Raw genomic sequence first — 25,430 nt, 5'->3', positions numbered from 1 at the left:
TATCTCTTTTAGCAACAAGGTATTTTAAGAACTTTTCTTCTAGAATTTCACAGTACAGCATTATTTCCGTCACGAGCTATCTGGATTTGGAACTTTTCTTTTGGTCTCCCCAAACGGGCAGGCACATCCTGAACACACTACCGATGAACACAGGCACCCCTACTAAATCACCAAACGTAGCGAACCACTTGGGTGATCTATGGCAGAGGTGTTGGTTATCCAATAAATGGTTCCCGGGGCGGCGCTATCCAAACAGAATTCTTAGTATTTTTAATACGTGTTATACCTATGCTGCGGATTCAAATCATCAGGATCTACATCGATATAATTGTTGTTCGTCGATGTGACCATATCTATATAAATTGCAAATCCTGCTAATTTTGACTTTAAACCATAATAGTGCGGTCCTCCATTTACCAATGCCTACTTTTACTTTTTTTCACTTTTTCCTCGGCCCCCTTACTGGAGTGGCTCCTCGAACACTCGCGATAGGGCTAGGCTCCTGTCCGAATTTGATTTATCTGCTGGAAACGGGCTTAGTTAATGCTTAGCTCACTTGTCAAATTGCAATTTTACTTTGAAAAGCGTTGTCGAAAAGTTATTTTCTATCGTACCTTACATACTTCGGCGTTCTAATTTATTTTCAGAAACTTTTATAAAATTTGAAAAAACGAACAAATCTTCAGAAAAGTTAAAATAATAATTGTACTTAAAAATACATCACTCTTATTTTGGTGTAATCGAACAACATTTACCTTATTATTGTGAAATATGAGATTTTTTCTCCTTTATTGTAGGTAGAGACTTAATTCTTTATCGTAGTTGCTTATTATTTATATATATATCAGGCTTGTTGGTAATGAAATAAATTGAAATTTCGATCTTCTAGAAATATTATAATTGATTTAAAATACTGCAGGTAGAACACGTATTGGCCTTTGCTTTATTCGAGTACTTTGATGAGTGTCTTTTTATAAGCCTTGAAAAAATATAATTATCAGGTCTATAAAAAAATAATGTTATGTATAAAATCTTCTATTTAGTTCTCCTAGTTTTCTCGTGTAATGTGGCAAATAAAATTCTTAACAAATTTTATATTTGTGCCTGAAGTTTATAAACTAATATGCATTTTAAATCATAAACAAAATGTAAATCATAACAGGCGGCCGTTGTTAAGCGGGAACTTCTGCGTAAAGAATGCTTGATTTCTCCCGATTACGAATCTTACACATCGAGTTGGAACGCCTTAATATCTACAGTAAAAGATAAATTAAGCTTATAAATTTTAAAAAAAGAAACTTAGACGAATATTACAAAGAAGTATGATTTGTTTCAGTCTCACCTTTACTAAGTTTTAGAGTTGCACGTTTAGATTGGCTTAGATTTAAGTATTCCTAATCATAATTACATACTCCTGGCATAATCTAGTATTTAATGAATTCAGAATGAGATCACCGCGGCAGTAAAACAGACGCTACGCTACACGTATGCTACGCTACACGTATGCACAGTACATTACGGCCAGCACCGTATTATTCGGGATGTTGGTATTATGCTCGCTTTATGATGACCTTGCGGATACATAAAGTGGGGAGGAAACAGAGAAAAGGCATTAATACACATCATTCATACTGTAATAAACATGAAAACTTAACCACGGCCGTAAAGGATAAGATGTGGAGTTACTCTCAGCAAGCCTCCTCGCGGCCTGAGCCCAAAGCAGTGAGCCCCTCTGAGGAAGGCAAATTCCTAAGTAAGCATTCATGTTGATTTGAACACGTGCTCCCCTTAACTTTGTTCGGTGGTTAAATGAAGAATAATAAAGTATGCTATTTGGCAAGTTTTCCGCATATCCTAATACTTTTCTTTGAATTATGTTAGAAATTTATTCAATCTCTACAAGAGTTGGGCTTGGGCGCGAAATTGAGTAATAGTATGTTGTTTGTTGTATGGTAAAGATGCTGTGCTGATTTCTAAGGCTGAAAATAGTGCGACGCGTACGTCGGTTGCGTACGTTAGTCGCTTGCGGTAGTATATAGGTGAACGAATAAAGAGCTTCGGTCCAGCTCGTCAGCGCTACGTCGTCGGTAGGCCTAACAGTATGGAAGATCCACAATCTTTGGTGTCGTGGAAGTCTCTTCTCATGTCGTGTTACAATTATAACAATTTTATATTATATTATGGTGATGTTATTTGTGAACAATGTAGAAATGTATTTTCGCAAATAAAAAACTTTCTGCCAGTAAAACAAATAAATTGCATGAAATGGAGAAAAAATAGCTTACTTAATATATACTTGATTTTTACTTTAAAATATTTTTCAAAAATTCTACAACATCGTGTTTAGCGGTAAAATGTCACTGCACGCCACCGGCATGCATGCGGACTTTAGCAAAAAGTAATGAAGTTCGACCTAGTGATCCTAATGTCATTCTCAACTGGCGTGCACCAAACGTAGTTCATAACGACCTAACTCAAACTCAACCTTTTAGTTTTTCAACAAGTTCGTCCCATTACAACTTTCCGGATTGCGTGAATATTTCACCTTCTGCCGTGATTGTGTATAATATTGCGGATAATATTCAGGCATCTTCTGAGCTGTATGATGGATAATTAATTAGAGACTGACGGGGAGTCACAAGTCACAATGTACCGCTAGCAGAGCTGGTACCACCGACTTCTAGCTTCACGCTTTAGGGCGGCATATCTTCTATATTGCATCTCGACCCTCGGAGTTGTGAGCCCGCGCGGAGCAAACTTTGACAACACGCTGGAGATGGAATTATTAAAAAATACGCCTTGATTAAAACATTAATTACTTTAGTTACAACCTGCGAACGAAGGCTGTTAACAAAGTAACTACCGACACCCTATTATTTATAATAGTCGGTCTATCTTTTCGCGCGATTTAATTATAAGCTGGAAAGAAATTTAAATTGGATTTATGTGTGGGAGCAGGTTGCAGCAGTACTTAATAGAGTTGAGAATTTAGAAAATCGTTGAGTATGATTTAAAAACACTATCTTTTCAAATGCAGAAAATATATAGGTATTGTTTGATGCCCGAATGGCATTTAAAATGGACTTAATGTAAATGAAAAGAGAAAATCAATTGTGTTATTATCACAAGGAAATACGAGGAGAGACGAACATAAGCCTTTACCTGGTGATAATGTTGGTTTATTTTGAGTTTTGCTGGTTTCTTAAAGATTCCGTGGGTCACACTACAGATTTGTGGGTGTACACCTTATACAATCATCATTAATGTTTTATTTTCACCATACAATCTGTTTAAATTCACCTATGGCACAGTTTCACAGGATTTCCATCCTCTCTGCCTACTGTGATGGTTAGTTAGTCAGTTATTCTAATACCTCGTGTAGTTAAAAACAAGCCATTCATATTCAGTACATTCCTACCGTAACAGTTAAGAAGTTAGTTAGTTAGTATTGGGATGGCATGACAAACCACCTTCAGAATTTCAGAATGACAGTACCTACCTTTAGCAATTTGTAGCCCGTCTCTCCAAACGTATTGGCGTTCATCACAGTCACGGCAAAGTGAAATTTTCAACAAAATCCTTTGATAAATGGACACGACAGTGAAATGAAACCAGACCCGATGCGCACCAATCAGGTTTATTTGGAATGCAGTGGTAATTAATAACACACCGATGCGAAAACAGAAATGTTGTTCAGCTTGATTCACTCGCTGAGTTCTAGGAATACACGGTGTCCGGAAACTCGCAGTACGAACGGAAAATTTGTGAATCTACATCACCAAAATAATATAGAGCACCAAAAAAAAACGGTTGGTTTTTAAATTCATCTATTTGAATGCTGTACAAATGTAGAAATGCTGTAGATGGTTTGATCATGTAGAGCTAATGAACGAAGAAAGGAGTGTAGGATAATATGTCATAAAAATGTGAATGGTAGCAGAAGTCGGGGACGTCCTAAGATGACATGGCACGATCAAGTGAATCACATTCTTGAGTCAGGCCATGTCAAGAGTCAGAATAATAGAAGAGGATGTATGAGCATCGTATGAACGAGGATGAGGCAAGGAGTGTGTGTCAAGACAGAACTGTTTGGCGGTCCGTCCTCTCTACCTACCCCGGCGGGGAAACGGCGTGATGGTTAGTTAGTTAGTTGAATTTCTTTTTTTTTTGTAATGGATGAGAATAAAATGGTCAAAAGTGGAAATTAACCCACTTCGATCGAACTGAAACACAGTGCAGACAGACTCGTTGTCGATGACAATGACTTTTGGTGATAATTACGCACGCACGCTGACACATACAGCAATTAATATACGAATTAAATATCGGTCTTACCGAATCAGGACCAGTCTCTAGGGAGGAAGATTCTATCCTCAGTCAAACCAAAAGCTCGTTTTTTAGGGTTGATTCTTTTTTCGATTTGATCTTTGTATTTTGTTACACTAAAACAACTTTTGAAGCTGATGATGAATGAACAGCTAATTATAACCCCCTAGTGACCGATTTTTTTCAAATACATATCAACTTAAGACTCTATTTACTCGAAAAAGAAAGCTGAAATCAAAAAGTAATAACACAAAATCTTGGAGTCGATTTTGTGTTATAACTTGATATGATGATTATTTGCCAGTTTCTCGCTTGACACACGAACGCGTATGTAATGGGCAAATTCAGAAACTCGTGGCATCTGACAAAGGGAAAAGATGAACAGTTTCCTCCTGTCATTTCTGCCAGCCTATATCCTATAACGCAGTTAAATCTTTATTTATTAACGCCTGTTGAGCTGTAGAACATTATTATGGTACCTAAAAGGTGATATCTTAATAACAACTATATTTTCTGCTAAAGGTATGCTGAGTTGTGCATATTTATAGGTATTATTAACAACGTGTTTTAACTGTGCATTTTCTGATTATTTGAAAATATTATGACATGATGTAGATATTAAATATCTGAAACATGTATGACCGTTGCCACACTCCCGACAAAATGTTTTTCTTTCAGTGTCTTTTCTATGTCAAATTCTTTGCGTATTATGAATATATTTTTCAATAAATAAGTCACCTACCTACAAGACAGTGTGGTAGTTATATAGTATATATAATAGTATCGCCCTGGGTAATTACTACCATTCAGAAACGATACATTGAGTTGCTTGAAATGGCTTTAGCCGTGGTTAGTGGATTACTAACTGTTACCCTCTCACTCCCTTCAACCTCACAACATCCCCCAGTGATGATGTCTTAGTCTCACTAGCTATAAGCTGTCGCAAATCTTGTGCAGAGTTCGGATTAAAAAAATATATCTCAAAAGATCATTAATTGAATTGAAAAAATTAAATAAACAAAATTAACATTCGAGCTGCATCCGGCTTGCACCCAGTCTCAACCGGTATCAGATCCACTAACGAATTACAGATCCAAGCCCGATATTATTTTATTATATTTCAGCAAGAATCAAAAACTAAGGTAAATATACTCCGAAGGGCTTTCATTACCTGGAGGCGTTCGAACAATTATTATTTTGGCCTTACATTGTATTTTATGTACCTTATAAAATGCTTACTCGAAGCAATTCATTAGCTGGTCGTAATATAATTTATTAATAAAAATATTCAAGTCATTTTTACATCCTTTTAGTCAGAAGACAATAAAAAGATAGAAACAGTGTTAATTTTTTTTCCTACTAAAATTTAAATTTATTAAACCAAAAGATTAAAATATAGAATTATCATTATTGAACTGTGTTCTAGGTAATTAATAAGTGTTTTTAACTTTTTTCTAGAACGGTAAAAAAAACATTTTAGTTTACAACGATAAACGCTGACATCTTGCAATTTGAGTTCAACCCTACTACTTAGATCTTGTTACGTAATTTCTATCATGAGCTAACCAGCTTTTAAATTAATATTCATCCGCCAAAAATATGCTTGAGTTTAGGTTAGTCAAGCATAAGGGGGTTGCTGGGATGCTCGATGTTTGATCGCTATTTGATGAAAAACTGCAACGGACCGAGTATCGACGGGAAACTGTTGCAATTCCTCATTCAGATCATCGTTTAAATTTGACGGTGTTCAATCATCCCAATCTAATGCCGGTTTCACACGAGGATTGTAAAGTAGTACAATGCTGTCCCAGCTCCGTGAACAGCCCCGAAAGCGCAGAACAGAACAATGGGAAATATCAAAAATTAAACCGTAGTTCAAACTCGGAACGCTGCAAAAATTTCAGATCTTTTATACCAAGAAGTATTGTATTATACCATTTATCCGGCATTTTTAAGCTGAAATCCTACTGGCTATTGTTCTACTGTCTTCTCCAAGTCCAAACGCGTTTAACCCGGACAACGCGACCAGGCGCAGTGGTTGTGGTAAAACACTGCTTGCCGATCTATCCCCGAGACAATGTCTAGGTTCATTGTCCTGTCTTCCATGGGTCCAGAGCTGGTATATGACAGTATTGTCCTGTCCACGTATGAATCCGGCATTAGACATTTAGTTTGAGTTTAATTCGTCAAATTTCGTTGTTAATTTTAAGTTCTGCGGAAGTTCTGTTATATCATTATGGGCCAGTTGCTTAACAGAACTGAAACGATAACTGCACTTGAATAAAACTTTTACAAAACTTGAAACTTAATTATGAAATTCGATGAATTGTTCAAATTCTGAGAAACAACCCATTCTAAGAAAGAAATTTTTCAGCAACTTTGAATTCTTGGACGACCTGGATATTAACTAAAAAAAGTGTTAAATTTATTTTATTCTATAAAATGTAAAATTAGTCCTTTCTTTGTAACAAAAATTAAATACATTTATCCGCATTATGTTATTATTTAATATAATTGTACAAAGTTATGTATTATTCCCTGTTGCAAAATATTATCGTTTAACTATCCATCAGATACGATTTATCATATTATAACTTGTCAACAATTGCCTATGTTAAGTGTTGAAAAATGCTAAAATTATATACCTATTAAATATTATTCAAATTTCTCGTTGCAATAATATTTAATTACTTATAATCCATTACGAAATTATTCATCTTTGCCAATTACAAAAAATATATAAATACAACAAGACTTACAACTCATATACCCAGATGCGCCGGCGGATACAAACTCTCGTACAAAAAAATATATACATCATAATATTTTATTACACGAGCTAAACAAAATTGCCCTCGTTATAGGAACAGAAGGAGATGAGCATTCAACAGATTGCCAGATGCGAACACGAACGTACGATTTGTCATTAAACATCTTCTCTTTTTATATCACTGATTAGATAAATCGAAATAAGTGTGTTTAGGGCGTGTCCTTGTATCAAAACTAAGCTCATTTGTTGCTTACTTTATGTGATATTATTTATCAAACATTTTCAGACGAACGAATTTCTTGCAAAATTGTTGAAACTATCGTTGAGAAATATTCAAAATGAGATGAAACAGATGCGATGATATTTATACATAAAATAATAAATGACCTATTATGAAAATACTTTTCAAATGATATACAACAAGGAAATTTACAGGCATCACCCAAGGAAGCCATAAAATAAGGCTACCAAAAAAGGACAGAAACAATACAAAAATAGTTTAATATACAAAGGGATGCCATCATCGACATCAATGGATGTAATAATATAATGCGTATAAAGTCATGCACAGTAAACTGTATTGTAGGAACTATATTAATCTAAATAAAATGCAATAAATAATAAAATATGATAATGTAAGTACAAAATTAATTATAAATTAGATATTTTTAAACTTGGATGTGCAAATAGCTAGCAAAATTAATAAATAAATAGCTAGCTTCTAAATTCTTTTTTGAACTGATTGTCAAATTCGTTAGCCTGTTTGAGCTAAAAGGTCTTATGTAAATTGGCGATATAGGTTTTCTTTTAAATCCGTACTGATTACACATCTACGGATTATATGTTCGTTGTGTATTCCTGCGACTTGGTTAATGATTAATGATTCCCTGTCTGAGTCAGTCATACATCCGATACATTATTTTCTATTAATGACTTGTTTTTGTGAGAAAGTAATCATTTATCAAAACTAAACATCTTATAATAACGAAATATTACAGAAAAATATCTTGAGCAGCAGAGAAACACAAAAAAATCTCGATCGATGAGTTCTGGCGTCATGCACAGCTTTACCTACGTGAAATATGAAATACAAAACTATGATTTTCAGCTCGCAAATTCTTTGCATAATGAGATAAAAAAAATTAATAAAGATATTACGGATACGCGTTTACTAGTTGTACGCTGGGAAGTGAGAGAGAGATAAAACTTATACATGGTATTTTATACTACTATTGTATATCTGTCTAGCTCTTCACTGACAAGCAGTCAAGTCAAACACCTGTATTTGTTGTCCCACAATAGTGAATACTAAAGAACGAAAGAAATAAATTATACATGAAAATTAAATTTGCTTTTGGATTTCTTTATTGCGCTCACTTCTTAAAATTTTAATAAATTATTCGTGAAAAGACAGTTAATCATTTAATTCATTCCGCCCCCGCACTTCTTCCGAATGGACTCTGAAGGGTAGCGAGTACTTTAAGATGTGTCAATATTTAAATTGTTGCGTTTTATTAAGTGCTTAAGTGTTGCGAATATCTGCGTAGGCCGGTCCGGCCTTAAATAACGGATCAGTCGTGAATTCTCTCACTTGTATGGGGACATGACAACGGGTGTAATTTTTCTTTCCTGATCCAAACAAACGGCTCCGGATCGAGGAAACGAGAAGCAGTTACAGGACTTGCAGGAATGCGTTAAGAAAATATTAGCAATCGAAACGGTTTTGAAAAATCATGTGTACATAATTCTTTGATATATTCACTCATTTTGAAATGCCGATAACTAAACTTATGTTAAAGTGCTAGAGAGATTATGGCATGTCCTATTTAAGAAGAAAGGGACAAGGAATGGTATTTTGAAGGATAGGATGTAGGTACATGGATATTCAGATCCAGCTACTAAAAATAGTAACAATATAAAACCTTAATGGTGTTTTTTTCATCTTGGCGATCGCTCTTGCTTCTGAAGGAGGTATATTTTTTTAAAACCTTGAATTTAATTTTTGTTTGCCGGAATGAATGAATTCAAATCTTGGAAGCTGATATCAATCCACTTACCGAGAACTGAAACTCGATAGATAGGCTCGCTTTCGATGTCAATGCATTTTATCTGCTTTTGGTGGCAATTACGTACGCACAGGCGGACATATACGTATATCTCAGAAATCGGCAATTAATTTACGAAATCAATTACGTTTCTACTCGATCGGCATTTGGCGAAGTTGGTAAAGTTGTCGACTACAGTTCCTGGATAGGAAGGTTCATTCTACCAAAGTCAAACGAAAAAAAATAGTTTAAAGTTTTAAAAACCCATTTAAAATTAAATATTTTGTAATAAAAAAATACATTTTTATGAGTTTATTTTATAAAATACTATGAAACTAAATAATTTTTAAATCACACTTTAGTAAATTTCAATGCCGCTTACGTTATATATAATATAATAATTGTTTATATTCCCAATGGAAGAGCATGTACTGTGTAATGATATAAGGTCTCAATACAAAAGTCATATTACATTTATATTTTGTCTACACATCTTCTCATGTAATATGCTAATTGGCGTAGGGTAAAAACTTTTGTGTTAGGCAGTTTTTTAACTTTAAAGCTAGCTGGGGCTAGTCCAAGATTTGGTCCTCCGGCAAAAATAACGGACATAATCGACGCATTTGAATAATACGAGTATTAAATTCAGTAACACTTGAATACTCGAATGATCTTCAAAATTAGTCGCTCTTACATGTACGACGACCTCGATTTTGGTATGCAAATATCCACATGAAAATACAAGTGCGTTATAATATTAAGAACATAGTATAAGCTTTTTCAAAGTGCCTTATGCCCATAGCTACGCCACTGAATATAAACCGAAATAGTGAAAACGGTTAACGAGGTATCCTAGGTTATGTTTAATGTATTAGCCGAGGTTGTGAAGGTGGTGCGGTTTAATGACCCGGGCAGCCCCGACTTTTACCCTTGTCCGCGTTGATCGCCTTAAAATACTCTCGTTAATGCGTAAAAGTCAATCCCGTCCATCCCTCCGCTTACCCCTAGCGGCCGAGGTGGATATTATAATAATTCCGAGAGGTGTCGACGCAAGCGGGAGTGGCCCGCGCCGGCACACATCACTTATTTATGAGAGGTTCGTGTCCTCGCTATGGAGCCAAGGGAATATATTAACAGATATTCCTTATTTAATATTCATATCGGAATGACTAAAAACAGGCAGAGCTAGCCAACCAGCTGAAATCTTTCGCATCGTGTTAGCAAGTAACTTGTCTTCATTTTGTAAGTGACTATTAGTTTATCGATGCAACCAGAAGATTTTATGCAAAGGTTTAAAATTGTAACATCACAATAGTCACTTTCAATTAGAGTTTTTGCTATTTATTACAGTGTGCATATGTGAATTGAAGGTTTTGTTTGATAAATTCTAAACCCCGCTTCCTGAGTTGGATTTTGACACGAAAAGCTTTCAACCGAAATGATAGCAAAACTAAAGCTTTCACATCTAAACCTGAAACATTTCAAACTATTGAGTGTTGTTTTAGAACTCGTGTAGGAATCAGTCGTCACCTTTAATGAAGTTTTTAAACCTTTCGTATCACTATTTTAAATTTCTCTGAATCTTTTCTATTTTCGCTAAAAAGGGGATATTGGATGAAAGTAAAGTTTATCGATAGAAAAGCTTATTCCAGGGAAGTTTGTGTAAACCTAAAGTTTCTGCACCGATTGGCAATTAAACTTGGCTTCGTAGTAGCCGTACACCTTTACAATATTCTCAATACATTTGGAGTTGGGTATGAGAATAGACAGCATCCGTTTTTCTTTGAATAACTAAATTACACATTTTCGTTAATATTGTTTTAATAACATAATTTAATAAAACTGCGTTAGTTTTAAACATCAGTGATGAATAATAATAGATTACTCATTTTGCTTTAGAAATCTCTGCTAAACATTTTGGTATTCAATTTTCTTTAGTAAAAACTCAGTTAGACGTGAAAATACCGAAAATTGTTTAAATGTATTTTTTTAAATGACAATACTGGGGTTACTTTAGAAATCTCAGTTAAACAAAGATTTTCTGAGTTTCAATTTTTTTTATACAAATTAATTATTGGAATATTCAGTTTTCTTTGGAAATCACACATAAAATTTTGTATCCGTTAGTAATCTCTGGTAAAAATACAGATTTTCATATTGAACGAAGCTATCAGTAAAGTTCGATTAATCTTTACTACGAGTAGTTTTACAATAAGATACCAAAAAATATACGAAAGATAAGTTGACGCTTTTCCTACAGTTTTGCAGGAGTAGATTTAAAATAAAAATTTTAACTAAGCCATGAAAAGTATAAACGTAAATTACCAAATAATTTATTTTTTAATTAGAAAATTATGCACGTTAGAAAAAACTTTAAAAAATGTGGCTATTATTTTTTTTGTGATTTGTTGACCTTTAATAACTTTTTCTTTGATTAATTTTTTAAAATTAGTAAATAAAAACCACTTTATCGCTAAATTCGAACACTGCTAGAATCCGTTTGCCAAGTGAATTATCTATTACCTATGTTTGTGGTGATCAGAGATGTGCTTTATTTCAAATAAATCCATTTCAAATGGAAATGCAAAATGCAAAATGGGTATTTTCCATTTTGCATTTTAAATGCTTTTCTAAAAACCATTTTGCATTTTGCATTTAAAATGCTTTTTTTGCAACATTCTTCCTACTATCTCCACTCATCTTTTTTTCATAAGCCCCAAATATCAGTCGGTCCTCAACCTCGCTATGAGAGATAATTTACATTTGTCAAGCTGCTCCCTGGTAGGAGCCCTGGCAATTGAGTGATATCATTACGAAAAATACTGATTCAAATACTGATTCAAATACTGAACATGTGGCCATGATGCTGTAATATTAAAGGTTAGATAGCAGTTTCTATGTTTTTACGTTGGCAAAATTAGTCCCGCGCAAATTTTTTGTGGTTACATAATCTGTAGTCGTGGTGTTTTTGTATTTACCATTATGTATAGTGTTTGTTTTACATTAATGTCCATTATTAAATGACAAAATTGTTTTAAAATTCTATAATTATTTTAATTGTTTGACCTGAGAAACCATTTTGCATTTTCAATGCATTTTGAAAACAGGTATTTTGCATTTTGCATTTGAAATGCTTTTCTAAAAACCATTTTGCATTTTGCATTTTCAAATGGAAAAGTTTTTACCCATTTCCATTTTGCATTTCAAATGGTTTTGGGTACCCATTTTGCACATCTCTTGTGGTGATGTAAGATACACTACGAATAGACATAGATCCCTGAGGTGTATGTGTGGTAAAATCCTACATGATTTTGTGAGAAATGTGGGAATTCGAAGAAATAATATATTTGATTTTCTTTATTACTCTTTATTCGATAACATTGTATATTTTCAAATATAATTCGATAATTTGGGCCTCACTAAGTACGTCCTCTCTGCCTACCCCTTCGTGGAAAAGGCGAAATCGTTATTTTGTTAAGAATAGACACTTTTTCCGCTTGGATATTCCTCTGCATTTTATTGTTATTTTGTTAAGAATAGAAATGTTTTCCGCTTGGATATTCCTCAGCATTTAATTGTTATTTTGTTAAGAATAATTCGCTTGTATATTCCTCAACATTTAGAGTCCTATAAACGTTTTAGTTAGTTTTGAAAATAGATTGTTTCTTTTAAACACCTCAGTTACTCATAAAAGTGACGTATTTCCTTAAGAAATCTCAGTTAAATATGAATATACTGAGGTTACTTTGTAAATATCATATAAATACGTGAGTTTAGCGCCGCTGTTCGTGCGACGGCGAACACGCGAAGTGCGAGGCAGTTAATGCAAATACGCAGGACAGCGTGTTAATATTGTTTATGGATGGGTCTACCATCTACCGGGCCTGCCGCAGCCACCGTCGGGTGTGGGGGATTCGCAGGACGAGGCTCAGCTCGTCTTGTTGCCAATGTGCACCGGGAATTATATCTCAGAGGTTTTTTTCTCTTTGGGCGGAAGTGAAATGGAATTAATTTAATTAAATAAGAACGCGACGAGAAACGTTTTCGCCTCTCCGCGCTCGACACATGCGTATTTTGTTCGCATTTTGATAATTTCTTCAGTGTGCTTAAATTTATAAATACTAAAGATATAAACCCACAGTACAGTGATATGGGCCTGTTCTTGCGCCTAAGAAAGCTCAAAAATATGTTATTCATTACTTCTGATGAAATAAATAAACATTGTCCATCATCTAAATACTTTATTTAATAATCATAATAATGGTCTTTATTCCAGATTGTGGAGACGTAGGTGCAATCTCACACATTGCACGGAGACACATATATGATTAGATTATCAATTTCTTTGGCATTTCTGGGGTTTAGGAGTCTTTTAAAGAATTCTTTCATTTTTTTTTGTTTCAAACTTCCATTGAAAATGTCATACTGTATGTTATGTTTTGTTTTTATTTCACTTATCTTTTTTTACAATTTCTTGCTTTATCATTAATCCTCTATTAAATGAATTCCTATCTTTATTTTATGTTTAATTCTTAAAACATCGAAATTTTATATTATTTTTCCTAATACCCACGCATATGCTTTGCCTTTTTGGATTATTTTGTTACATTTCACTTTTATTTGTTTTTTATGAATGTTTCAAAGACCAGTTTCCCGCTAGTACTACGACTTTCCGTCACCGTAGGTTTGCACGGAGAAAACTTACTGATTTAAAATATTGTAAATTTATTAAGAAACTCTTCAAATTATTCCTAATCCAGTTAAACTTGGGATTGCATGTCTTTAACGAATACATTCCTTCGTTTCCTAATATTTTTTCAGTAATACACGAATGTATTGTCGTGATGTCGGAATTCTAATTGTTTCGCATTTCGTCATTGTATATTATCTGAACAAACGCAGGTGCATGAACACGAGTTCCAATATATTACAATCTGCAATCCCATTTTAACAGATTTTTAACAAATCAGCAATATTATTTTTTCTCCGTGTGGTATAGATCCACTTATTATTATCCAGGGATTATCTCTTCCGTGTTGGTGGAGTATTTAAAGTTGCCGTCTGATTTCCACAAATAACACTTGTTACCCATTCGACAAGTAATTTTATTTACTTTATTAATGGAATTACTTGGCGGAATTGAGGATATAGGAGAAAGGCTCGTTTTACTGATGCGAGATGCGACGGACTTGTTTTGACTTCAGGGACATAATTTGTAACACACGCGTCTGCTCACTCATATACATTCATACCTTTTCTTAATACTCATTCAACATGTTAACGTTCTTTGAGAGTATTGATGAGAATACTTGTACCAAATTTATAAAATAAAATAAACGTGTTTTGATAACTTTGAGAAACATGCCCAAATCCAGACAGATCCAATTAGCATCTCACTGATTCTTAAAGCGCATTTAAAGTACGCGTGTTTTTCTTGAAATAAAACACACACTTGACTAACTCTTCTGTATTTCCTTTCAGCGAAGGAATGTGTTCCGACTTTTATTTTTTGGCGAGACCTTTTCCAAGAGAAGCGCATCACATTTTTACAAGAAGTTGAAAAGATCCGTTCTAACGAGTTAGACACATTAATTTCAGCCATAACTGAGATGAATTGAATTGGCGAAACGGAAGCCATTCTGACTCAGAGAGTTTATGAATAATCTGCTTATTCTGTAATACAATCCTCTTATTCATGGGCTAGCCAATCTCAAGACTTGGTTAGGCCGTTAAAGCTACGCGTTCTTATAAAAGACGCTTTAGACAGATCAATTAACAGTCGTTAAATTAATAATTTAGTTGCGATGTTTAGCACTCGCAATAGTATCATGTTTTAGCGACATATTTTCTTATTATCTCATATTAGATATGACAAAATGAAAATAAAAACTTTGTACACCTCCCTTGAAGGGATTTTTCCGTAAAATGGCACCACACAAAATATCCTATTTTATTATTATGTATTTGACTCATGAGTAAAAAGTTTCGACTAAATTGTATTTTACATCATCCTTTGTCGCTATATTTGACTAGAACAGCGACAGGTGCTTTCTCTAGCGTTTTAATGGACATCCTAACATCATCCAGGATCTAGAATCTGCCGTATTATTTTAACTGAAGCTTTCTGGTAAATAACCAAGTTGTTAATAAAGTTATTTTGGAGCCTAAACCATAAACCACCTCCACAATAATTAAAAATCCATATAAGCTATATTATGGTTTATCATCAGTCTGATATTATGATTTTACAACACTTTATACGGTTGACAGCAAGTGTTTTTGAAGTCGAGCAATGGTGCAAATTATAATATGTTTGTAAATACCGCACCAGAGTCTCAACGGATCCAAACCGTTTGGAGCCAGGGTGACAATGGCATCACCAAATGGGTTTTTTTGTTAGACTGAAGGGTATGGGGGAGAAGTAGATTCTTTTACCATGGGGACACTTAAAGTATACTATCATGTATTGACTTGTTTATAATTTTTGATAAACTCGTAATATTATTAATAGGTTGCTATTGAGTTTATTAATTTGAGTTATGAATGGTTGTCTTTAACTGGGGAGGTAGAGACAGAACATTCCAATATATTGTGGAGAATGTGGAAATCATTTTTCAGTTACCAGTTACTCTTACTTCCAGAATAAAATAAACCTTTAACATCATGCAACATTCACTTAAAAGGTGGAAACATATTCCTGGATTACATTTAAAATATAAAAATTATAAAAATCTCCTACTACCTTCATTATAAGCCGAAGATGTTGGTTGTGTACTTTTCCAATTTTCCAACTCAGCCACTGACCTATGTATATCGTTTGATTGCAGGCTGCGCAGCGAGCGTCATGGTGGTGCATGGTGTCCCAAGCAGCAGGTGACCGCCGAAAGCAGCGAGTGGCTGCAGGTGGACCTGAAGCGGGTGCACCTCCTGACAGCGTCGGGCACGCAGGGGAGGTTCGGAAACGGACAGGGCCAGGAGTTCGCAGAGGCCTACTTGCTGGAGTACTGGCGCCCGCGCCTGGGCAAGTGGGTGCGCTACAGGGATGCGATGGGAGAAGAGGTAGGACCCTTATAATTACACTTACATTTGCACTTATACTTACTCTTTTACTTACACTTATACTTACACTTATACATATACTTATACCGACACTTACACTGATGAATAATTTTAATTTTTTAAAACGAAACATTCCTCCCTGATTATACTTGAAAAAACGAATGACAACCCCACTACTTCCGCTGCGAGGTTAAATTGCGATAGAATTGAAATTACTATCTTCAAACTCGGGCAGCAAAATTTCGCAAGTAGCTTGTTTCATTTTATCTTTTGAAGTTCAGTCACAAATTTTGAATTGTACTCCGTTCGTATCTTTGAAAACTTACTTTCCCACATTATTCAACAAAACGAAATCAGAACAAATGTTCTTAGTAGGACGTTTCACATTTCACATTATTTCATTTCACGGTTTTGACACTGTGTTTATTTAAAGGGTTTAATTTTTTTTAACAATGGCATAACGTGTTCTAATCGCAGTTTTTTTTTTATTTATTATAGAGTCTACAATAATTCTAGGTGGTCATATTTTAAAACTCAAACAGTGACTTATGATTCTGAGAATGTGAATCTGTTTTTTTTTTTTTGTGCGTTAATTGTTATATCTTATGAATTAGCAATTGGTTTTTTAGTTGACGCGCATAAAAGCTTGTCTGAAACTTAGAGAAAAACATTTGATCAAAATATACCTACCTGCCTGTGGTGCTGACGGAATCTTACCTAACTCAAGCATCGATTAAATAAAAATTATTGGCTTTATGCATCGCTAATCAAGGAAAATCTGCCTTTTACCCTTTATTATATTCGGTTAATTTTGAGTGAAAGACTACAGTGTTCAAATATGAACTTAGTGAAAGAGAACCCTCGGATCACTGAGAATGAATCAATTTTGTATTCGATTAATTGATTTTTTGGCAAATTCGATACTTATCATTCAATCAATCAAAACCCTAACTTTATCATTTCTACTGCACCTTTATTATAAAAAAACTTCGTTTTCTTTTCAAGTCATATCTGATCTAAATTTATTACATTTTCTTAATAAAAATTAAGGTAAACATTTAAACGTGAATCGTTATAACGTGACAGAAATAATCCTCTATCCAATTTAATAAAGTTCAAGCGCCAGTAAAAACATAAGTTATTTATAGCATTTTGTTGGCTTCTATTATTGATACACTATTTTGTTGATTACAAGTGCTTAGACAACCTATTGTACGCTATTGAATTTCTTCAAAGAGGATTAAATTGATTTTAAAAAACACAGTATTTAATAGCTGTCGTGTAATCTTGTCCGCATATGATATACAAAACAAATCATTACAATGAAACACAGTTTTAAAACATATTAAGTGTCGAAGGTTCATAATTTAATAGTTTTTGTTATCGTGGGACTTAGATTTCATCTGACGTACCAATTAAACTGCTAATTTTAGGGTTATTTGACACGATCAATTATTAAAGTGTAGGTTTTCGAAAAAATATGAAATTTTACGTGATGGGTTCATCATGTATTCATTGTTGTTAGTTTTATGATGAGAACACTAAGATACTAATCAAGAAATTACCATTTAAAAGTGTAAACCCATAGTTTCGGAGGAAGCTTTTATTTCTAATAACAGATATTAAAATCAGGAAAAATATCTTTTATCAGTTTCTAACTATGTATATACGTACTCGTAATTCAACGTTCTCGTACAATTCTGTTTATGAATATGATATTAAGACAAAGTCCCACGTTTTAATACGTTTCCTGTCAATTTAATGGTTCTGACGTCAAATCTCTGGCGTTGCAATTGCGTTAGTGGCCTGAGCACTTGCCCTGAAGAATAATGAATTTTAATATCTGCTATCGAATAGTACCGAGGTCGCTGGACGGAGACAAAACACTTATATTGAATATCGCTAATTTATTAAGAATCTCTTTAAATTATTCGTAATTCGGTTAAAAACGAGACTGCAGGCCCTTATCGAATGGTTTGATAGATTTCCCAATATATTTTTTGTCAAATACGATCTATATTTTGGAACACGTGTTCATAAAAATCTTAATATTTCCGCATTTACTCTTTGTATATTCTTAATGCAAATTTCCTAAAATATTAGGAAACGGCCTGCAATAACGTTTTTTTTAACCGGATTACCAATAATATGAAGAAATTTTTAATAAATTAGCAATACTCATTTTCTCCGTGTGGTTCAGTTCTTGCGCAGTTAAAATAATGTGTAAATTTTTTTTTCAATTAATATTAGCTGTCCCAGATATTGGCATTATGATATTGTTCAACGAAAATTGAAAAAAAAAATAAAAAAATTATATTGGTTCGTGTATATTTCGCATGTATAAGGAAAATATGAATTTTGCCCATTAGTTGCATTATATTTTGACATCCGCCTGCTTTCACGGTGTCTAAGCACCGTGATAATGTATTCAAGGGGTTAATTCCCTATTATTTATGTATTTAAATTTATAATGCATATTAAAACGCGCCTAATTAAATAGTCCGACTGGATTGAAGGCGAGCGCGGCCATTGCGTAAATAGCCGACATTTGGGAGCATGGAACGCGGACGCGTGAACATATTGGACCACACCGAACAGAAAATTCCTAGAAATCTTTGAAAATTTGAAGTCAGATTTTTCGTCTAATCCATAGATGAAATTGATTGAAAGGCCAAAGAAAAATAATGTTCTGTTGGTTGAAAAGTCTAAAAAGTTGGTCAATTTCAACAGGAGTAAGGAGATTTGAGTTTACTTCGGGCACACGGACACGTAATTCAATCGTTTTATCTCTCCGTGTAGGACATGAACAGTGGATCGCATGTGGCAGTTGGAGCGTGGGCCAGGCCATGTGGCCAGTGACCACGTCCCTCCCGTCCGTCCTGGCGAATCCGCCGCTGCGGGAAGTAATTACTGAGGAAAAAGCTCAATGCGAGTCACTGTTGCTTCACTGGCGCACATGACATAATGCGGGTGGTCTCTAATACCAAATAGTTGCCTAATGATCAGCTTCTTCCGTGCGGCTTTTGTCCGAAAAATCACGATTTTTCCATACGAAAATTTGGGTTAAAAAAATATTCAAAGGCAATCAATCCAATTTCAGTCAATCGTTGTAAGAATTTGCATCCAATCAATCTTTGCACATCCTAGTGTAGATTGTATGAATACTAAAAACTTTATTGTTTTAAAATATGATATCATCCGTTCAAATTTAAGTAGCTATATCAAATGTTTTAGTAATAATGATTATTTTTCTTTGTGTATCTTTTTCTGTTGTTTTGTCCGTTTCAAATTTTCGTTTAAGTAAGTAAAACTTATAATTTGGGGTCTAACTCATTCAGTAATTCCAAAAATAAAAACGAATGCGCGATTACAACTCCATTTATTCAACCTAGAACTTACAGCTAAGATTTATTATCAGTACTTACAATTAAAATTTGTAACTAGTGACTTATAATCGAACCTTAACGCTTGGAGTTAAGTAAATAAGTAGACATTTAAGTAGTTTAGTACTTAACAATACTTAAGTAGTTAGGTAAACAATTGTTGTAAATTCACACATATTAGGTAGCAAAATAAGGATCGAGGTGAACAGTTACTTAGAAGAACACAACTCTGGTTTCAATACCTTTACGTGGAAATTCTTTTATTGTAATGATTGAGATATTTTCTATTTTTATTTTTATTTAGGAAAGAAACAATCATTTATACATTTAGCATGCAACGGGATAGGTATATAGGAGACCTGTAAGTAGCCAAGTGATCTAAAGCGTGGGGTTTCCATCAATGCGTTGCGAGCTTAATCCTCTGCCAGTAGCATAAACAGTAATGATTCATATGTTCTAGACAAATAAAATTCCATTAAGTTTTGTTGTTGATTTAGTATTTGTACCTACACAATATATTTATAAATGACAAAGAAATATAAAAATAATTAAACATTATAAGGAATTTTAAAATAAAACAGTTTACAGTTAACTTCATATTAATTTCTTCACAATTTTGTCAAAACCTCAAACTACGTTCCTTGTTGCGCAGCCAGAGTACAGGTAGGTTACCACTTCGAACAGAGGTAATTTGACAATTTCTGGTGTATAAGTTAGGTAGCTGCAATGGATGCCGCTAGCAGACTGTTCAGATGTACATTAGGCAGACCGGCATATAAACTATTGCAGTGGTCCAGTCGGAAGTAGCACTTACTGAAGTCTAGTTTACCGGAGTCTGCTGGGAAATACCTCCTTAGGATTTAAACTGACTCATTTTGAAGAAACTAGACTTTGCTCTATATTATACATTACAATCAAAGATAAAGTTTCGGTCTGGATAAAACAGAGGGTATAGTATTAAATAAAAATATTATTTTTGTCTTACAATATTTAATATTATTCTTTGAATTTCGAATTTATTAAATGAGATAAAATTAGATACATACGTACTTGTTGGATGCGAGGTCTGCACAGAACTACAAGCACTCAATTTCATGAATTGGGATGGCCATGATACACTGAAACCGGTAACCGCCTGAAGTAAAAAAAGTTGAAAAATGTTTAAATTTTTTTCAATATGTCATTGATACAAAAATACAATTATTTTTGTTTTGATTTAAACGTATTTCTTTTCAAACAGAATTCTTTACATTTGCAATAACAGAGGGGCATATTCTGTGTTTTTAATTGGTGAAATTGGCGCACTCCCGCGGGCGTCGCAGTCGTCCAAATCAAAATTCGAAAAGCAATCGCTCCGCAAACGCAAATTGTTTGCGGCTATTAATAATCCATAATTGAAATTTTATTAGCAGTACCATATGCAGCCGCAGTAGTCCCAGTAGCCCGCCATTGTTTCCCGATGCATCAATTTGTTTGCACGCGTCCGCGACACGATACCGGTCCGTACACCGGATTAACTTGGCACAAATCATTTTTCAATTACACGGCCGGGGGAGGATTTTATATTTGCATTCGTGAAAATAAAAAAAATAAAAAACAAAAAATGTATCTGAACATTACACAAGGTTTCGCGAGTATGAGAAAGGAAAATTCGTGGGTTAATCGAAATTGTCTTCCAAACTCCTAAGCCCCTGAGATGATGGGTACATACAGATGGACCCATCCAAACATTAATTTGCTTATGATTTTTATACGATATGTCCATTTATTTTATTTTGAATAATATGATCTAGTGCAATTCTCCAATTAACCTAGCAGGCAATATATATATTTTTAAATCCGATTGCGTTAGATCTCTCGTTCGATCACTGTGTCGTCGGCTCTCCAAATTCAACTGGCATTTTAAAATTGACTACAGATAATTAAAAGTGAATCATTAAATTTATTAAAGTTAACTCTACTCGTTCTTTTTATTGCGCCTCATAGTTTTTACCTCGTGTAGGTATTAAAAATATTACCCTGGCTATTATAGGTTTCATTTTTACCTCAAATTGAGGGTAAAAATTTAATAAACGTTCGGATAAAAGAAAATTTGTATCGACTAAATATCTATGGCGTAATAATTATTCTTACAAACCCACAACCAACCTTTTATACATATTTTGTTGCGAAGCGCCCTTTAAACACGATTTTAAATAAACAGCTGTGTATTATTATGTTACTGTTAATTAAACTTAACTATAAAATCGATAACACAATTTGGTTTATGTTTTCATCATGTGGTTGCTTTTTTCGTACCTCCACAAAACCATTAATTCGATAAAAAAACGTTGCATGAAAAGTATTTTCACAACATGAATGCACAATGCAATTCTACAAGACAAGCATTCCAAGCCAAATAAAACACAGCCATATTGACTCAGAGATGTTCACACACGATCTGAAATGAATATCTTCAATCAATTTGTCGAAAAAACGAATCATAAAACGAGATGCATGAATGAATGTGCGTATTAACACAACCTCGCGAGATTCATGTTTTGTTTTGCCAAAAATATTCAACTCAAAGAGAGTGCCAGCGATTTACTCCCTGTCTGTTTATCATAACTAACCGCATAAAGCTGGACGCCATCTTGAAATTCATTTTGAAGTGATGAGCCACATGCATGATGATTTTTATTTAGTATTTCGGTTCAGGAATGATATCTAATGCATTTAATATATTTTAAATTTTGTTAACCTATTTTAGAAACAGAAACAAGGCCTCAGCACGGGTAAACCACCCAGTGAGGCCAACATTACTATGAAATGTAAAAAAATATTGTACCAAAATAAAAAAAATTAAAAATTAAAAAAAACTCTTTTTTCATTCCTTTAAAATAAAGACATTTTCGTAAATCGGAATTGTTAATTTTTTTATTCATAATTTAAGTTATTGTTCATAGTTTTTCACTTACCTTTCGACTACCAAACTAAGCACGTGTCGTATTATGGTAGTCGAAATTTGTGTATATAATTATATACGAATAATTGTTAAATATACTGTTTTGTTTAATATAATGTATTAGTATGTTGATGAGATTCATAATCGGTCTCTTGGTCAAGCAAACTAACGAATATAACAACATAACATTTACTTTATAAAGTATTTCATTCAGTAGCACCATTCTCGTTGTCATACTAAGCTGTGCTAGATCATCTGTTCTACTGTATGGTATCTTGTAGACGTTTGAACAGAGCTGTAATTTGTGATCGTATAAATAGATAAGTGTCGCCCTGCTGACCGTCTCCATTCAAAGTTGAAACGTTGCTTGAAATAATTGCCATATCTAAATAGCCAAGTACTTTCTCACCATCCTCATCCCCATTAACTTACTCTCCCTATTATCCTTAGCTTCACAATATTTTTAAATCTCCTACCACCACCATACTAAGCTGAAAATGTTGCTTGTGTCGTGATGGAGGACTCATCCAGCCGAGGAATTGAACTCACGACGCCTCGATGAGACCCAAACGCGATGTTCAGTCACTGGCGGGTCAACATACCCCGAATCGGGGATTCGTGCAGTTGCAGGTACAAATATGAAGTACAAATTTAAAAAATACGGGTTTCGGACATCTCAGTAGAAAAGGCTTTTTTGTTAAATATTTTTTTATAAATAAGCCATTTAAAAATGCATGGAAAAGGCTCACTTCTTCTAGAAGCCATGTTCTGATTGAATGCCTTTTATTCAGACGTGTTTGCTTTGAGATCAAGTTGGACGTAAAATTAATATCATGGAAAAGTTGAGACGCGATATGCAATATTAGTCTGCTGTGGTATTTGACGAAACTAATTCCGGCGGCAAGAAATGCAGCGGGTGCATGGCGGTGTTTATTCGTGTACCATTGCAAATGCATCGCAGAACGATTCAATGCAATTTTGAATGGGTTCAATGGATTATACGACCGGTTAGTAGGTTAGTTAGCCGATATGACAAATACGTCGGGTTCAATCCTCTGTCAACACCTACATCAATAAGGTCGCTTTTCTTACACGAAAATCGAGTGGTATATATCTTCATTATTGACCGGGTGAATGACTTCTATGCTCAATAAAAACGTTATTTTAACTGGCTTTAGCTGTGTTTAATGATCAGATCAGAATAGTCAAGTATTTCCCCTTCTTTTTCGCCATCTCCTGCCCATTTCCTCTACCTTCAACCTCACAATATACTCCAATTGGGTATGCCTTGGTCTCACTGGCTCCAGACGGTATAAGAAGCAGTTGGGACTCTTGTGCGGTACTCACATAAACATTAAAAAAATTACCAATTGTCTCACAGAACTTGAACAATTCTTCAAATCTCGACGTTAATATTTCAGTTCTGTGAAAGTTTTATTCAAGTCCTCTTGCTATTCCACTATAGGCCAGTTGTTTCACGGTACTTCAATTATAACAGAACTTGCATAGAAATTTCACAGAACTTGAATATTTACTTTGAGATTTTATGAATTGTTCATGTTCTGATCGAAACTGTTTAGAATCGAAATTAAATTAAGTCGATTTGAGTGGCTTTATCCGCATTTGGTGACCAGATCCGAATAGACAAAAATATATAAATAGGAAAGAGGACGGTTAAGAAAACCTGGACCTAGGCGAGCTATCCGCAGGACCTACTTTAAGGAAAAACCATATTTTTTCTGCATAGTTTACCGTATAAATTATAATGACGTCTGGTACCACTGAATCTCCAGAAGGGTGAACTATGCGGATTCGAAAGAAGAATTAAGGGATTGATTATATTCTGTTCAAAAAAGAATTCATGTTTGAAAATGTTCCGTCGATTTCATCAGAATTAAGGAAAAATAGTTTACTTAGGGCACATGGACACGCCCACAAACCCCGTCTATCGGTTTACCTCTTCTGTTTCTAGTACAACAATAACAACAGTTCCAGTGACAGCAGAATTGTTTTGGTCACGAGCTGGCATTGCGGGACCCCGCACATCCCGACTGGCAGCGCCATCCAGCGGCCGGCCTGCGAACTATAAATCATAAACACTTGGCCATTCCCCCTCCCCTCCCATCTCCCCAACCCGGCCATTGGAAAAGTGGGAACTAAAATATTAAAACGATAAAATATTCAATGGCTTCGATGGAAAAGTTTTAAACTATCACCTTCTCAACTACACGCCAGATAAACGATTGACAATGATATAAAAGCGATAATTGTTAGTAGTAGTTTTTGCTTTTAAAATGCACTGTTTAAATATTCTAAAGACAAGAAGTTTCACAAATACAATTTTATTGTATTCTACTCTGTTACTTTATTTTTTCCGTGGTTATTTATGTATTCAATTCAGTCCTTTAAACTTTATACTAGATGCAGTTTAGTAGATCCATTGGAGATACAGTTTAGTGGTGTTATTAGGTAATAGAGTAAAGCGAACATTTATACGCAGGAGTTTAGTGTGATAGTTTTAATAACCAGCCTGTACAAAATAATGATTTTTCGCTATAATACATCTATTTTAAATGTTCAACCTTATTGCGCCATTTCTTGGGTCAGCTTGTAGTCAATTTAAAATAAAATAAAATTGGTCTGACTGAGAATTGAAACTTCATCCGTAGAGACTGACTTAAAAGAGTGAATCGCGCTTTCCAATTTGATGGAACCGAGATTTATTTCGAATATTAACTGCGGTGAATTTTTATAGAGTCATCCAATTTTGCCAATCCATTGTCATCGACAACTAGTCTATTTGCCAAGTTTCAACTCGATCAGATTTCGGGAAGCGGGTTAATTTCCACTTCCATTTTCATTTTATTCATTCATTCATTCATTCTTTAAAGAAACCATTATAG

At 34.3% G+C, this 25,430-nt stretch overlaps 1 protein-coding gene across 1 annotated transcript in view; it reads left to right on the top strand.

Moving 5' to 3' along the window:
• LOC149409468 (discoidin domain-containing receptor 2-like) overlaps window positions 1-25,430 on the top strand; it is a 628,632-nt gene that overhangs the window by 513,129 nt on the left and 90,073 nt on the right. Inside the window, 1 exon segment of the mRNA XM_089649799.1 lies at window positions 15,969-16,200. Within this exon segment, the coding sequence (XP_089505925.1) occupies window positions 15,969-16,200 (232 nt within the window).

Source organism: Hesperophylax consimilis, chromosome 31, assembly GCF_061612785.1.
Source record: "Hesperophylax consimilis isolate HC1 chromosome 31, BYU_Hcon_1.0, whole genome shotgun sequence".
Taxonomy (NCBI): domain Eukaryota; kingdom Metazoa; phylum Arthropoda; class Insecta; order Trichoptera; family Limnephilidae; genus Hesperophylax; species Hesperophylax consimilis.
Note: the sequence above shows the minus strand (reverse complement) of the source record. Positions and strands in the feature narration are given on the sequence as shown.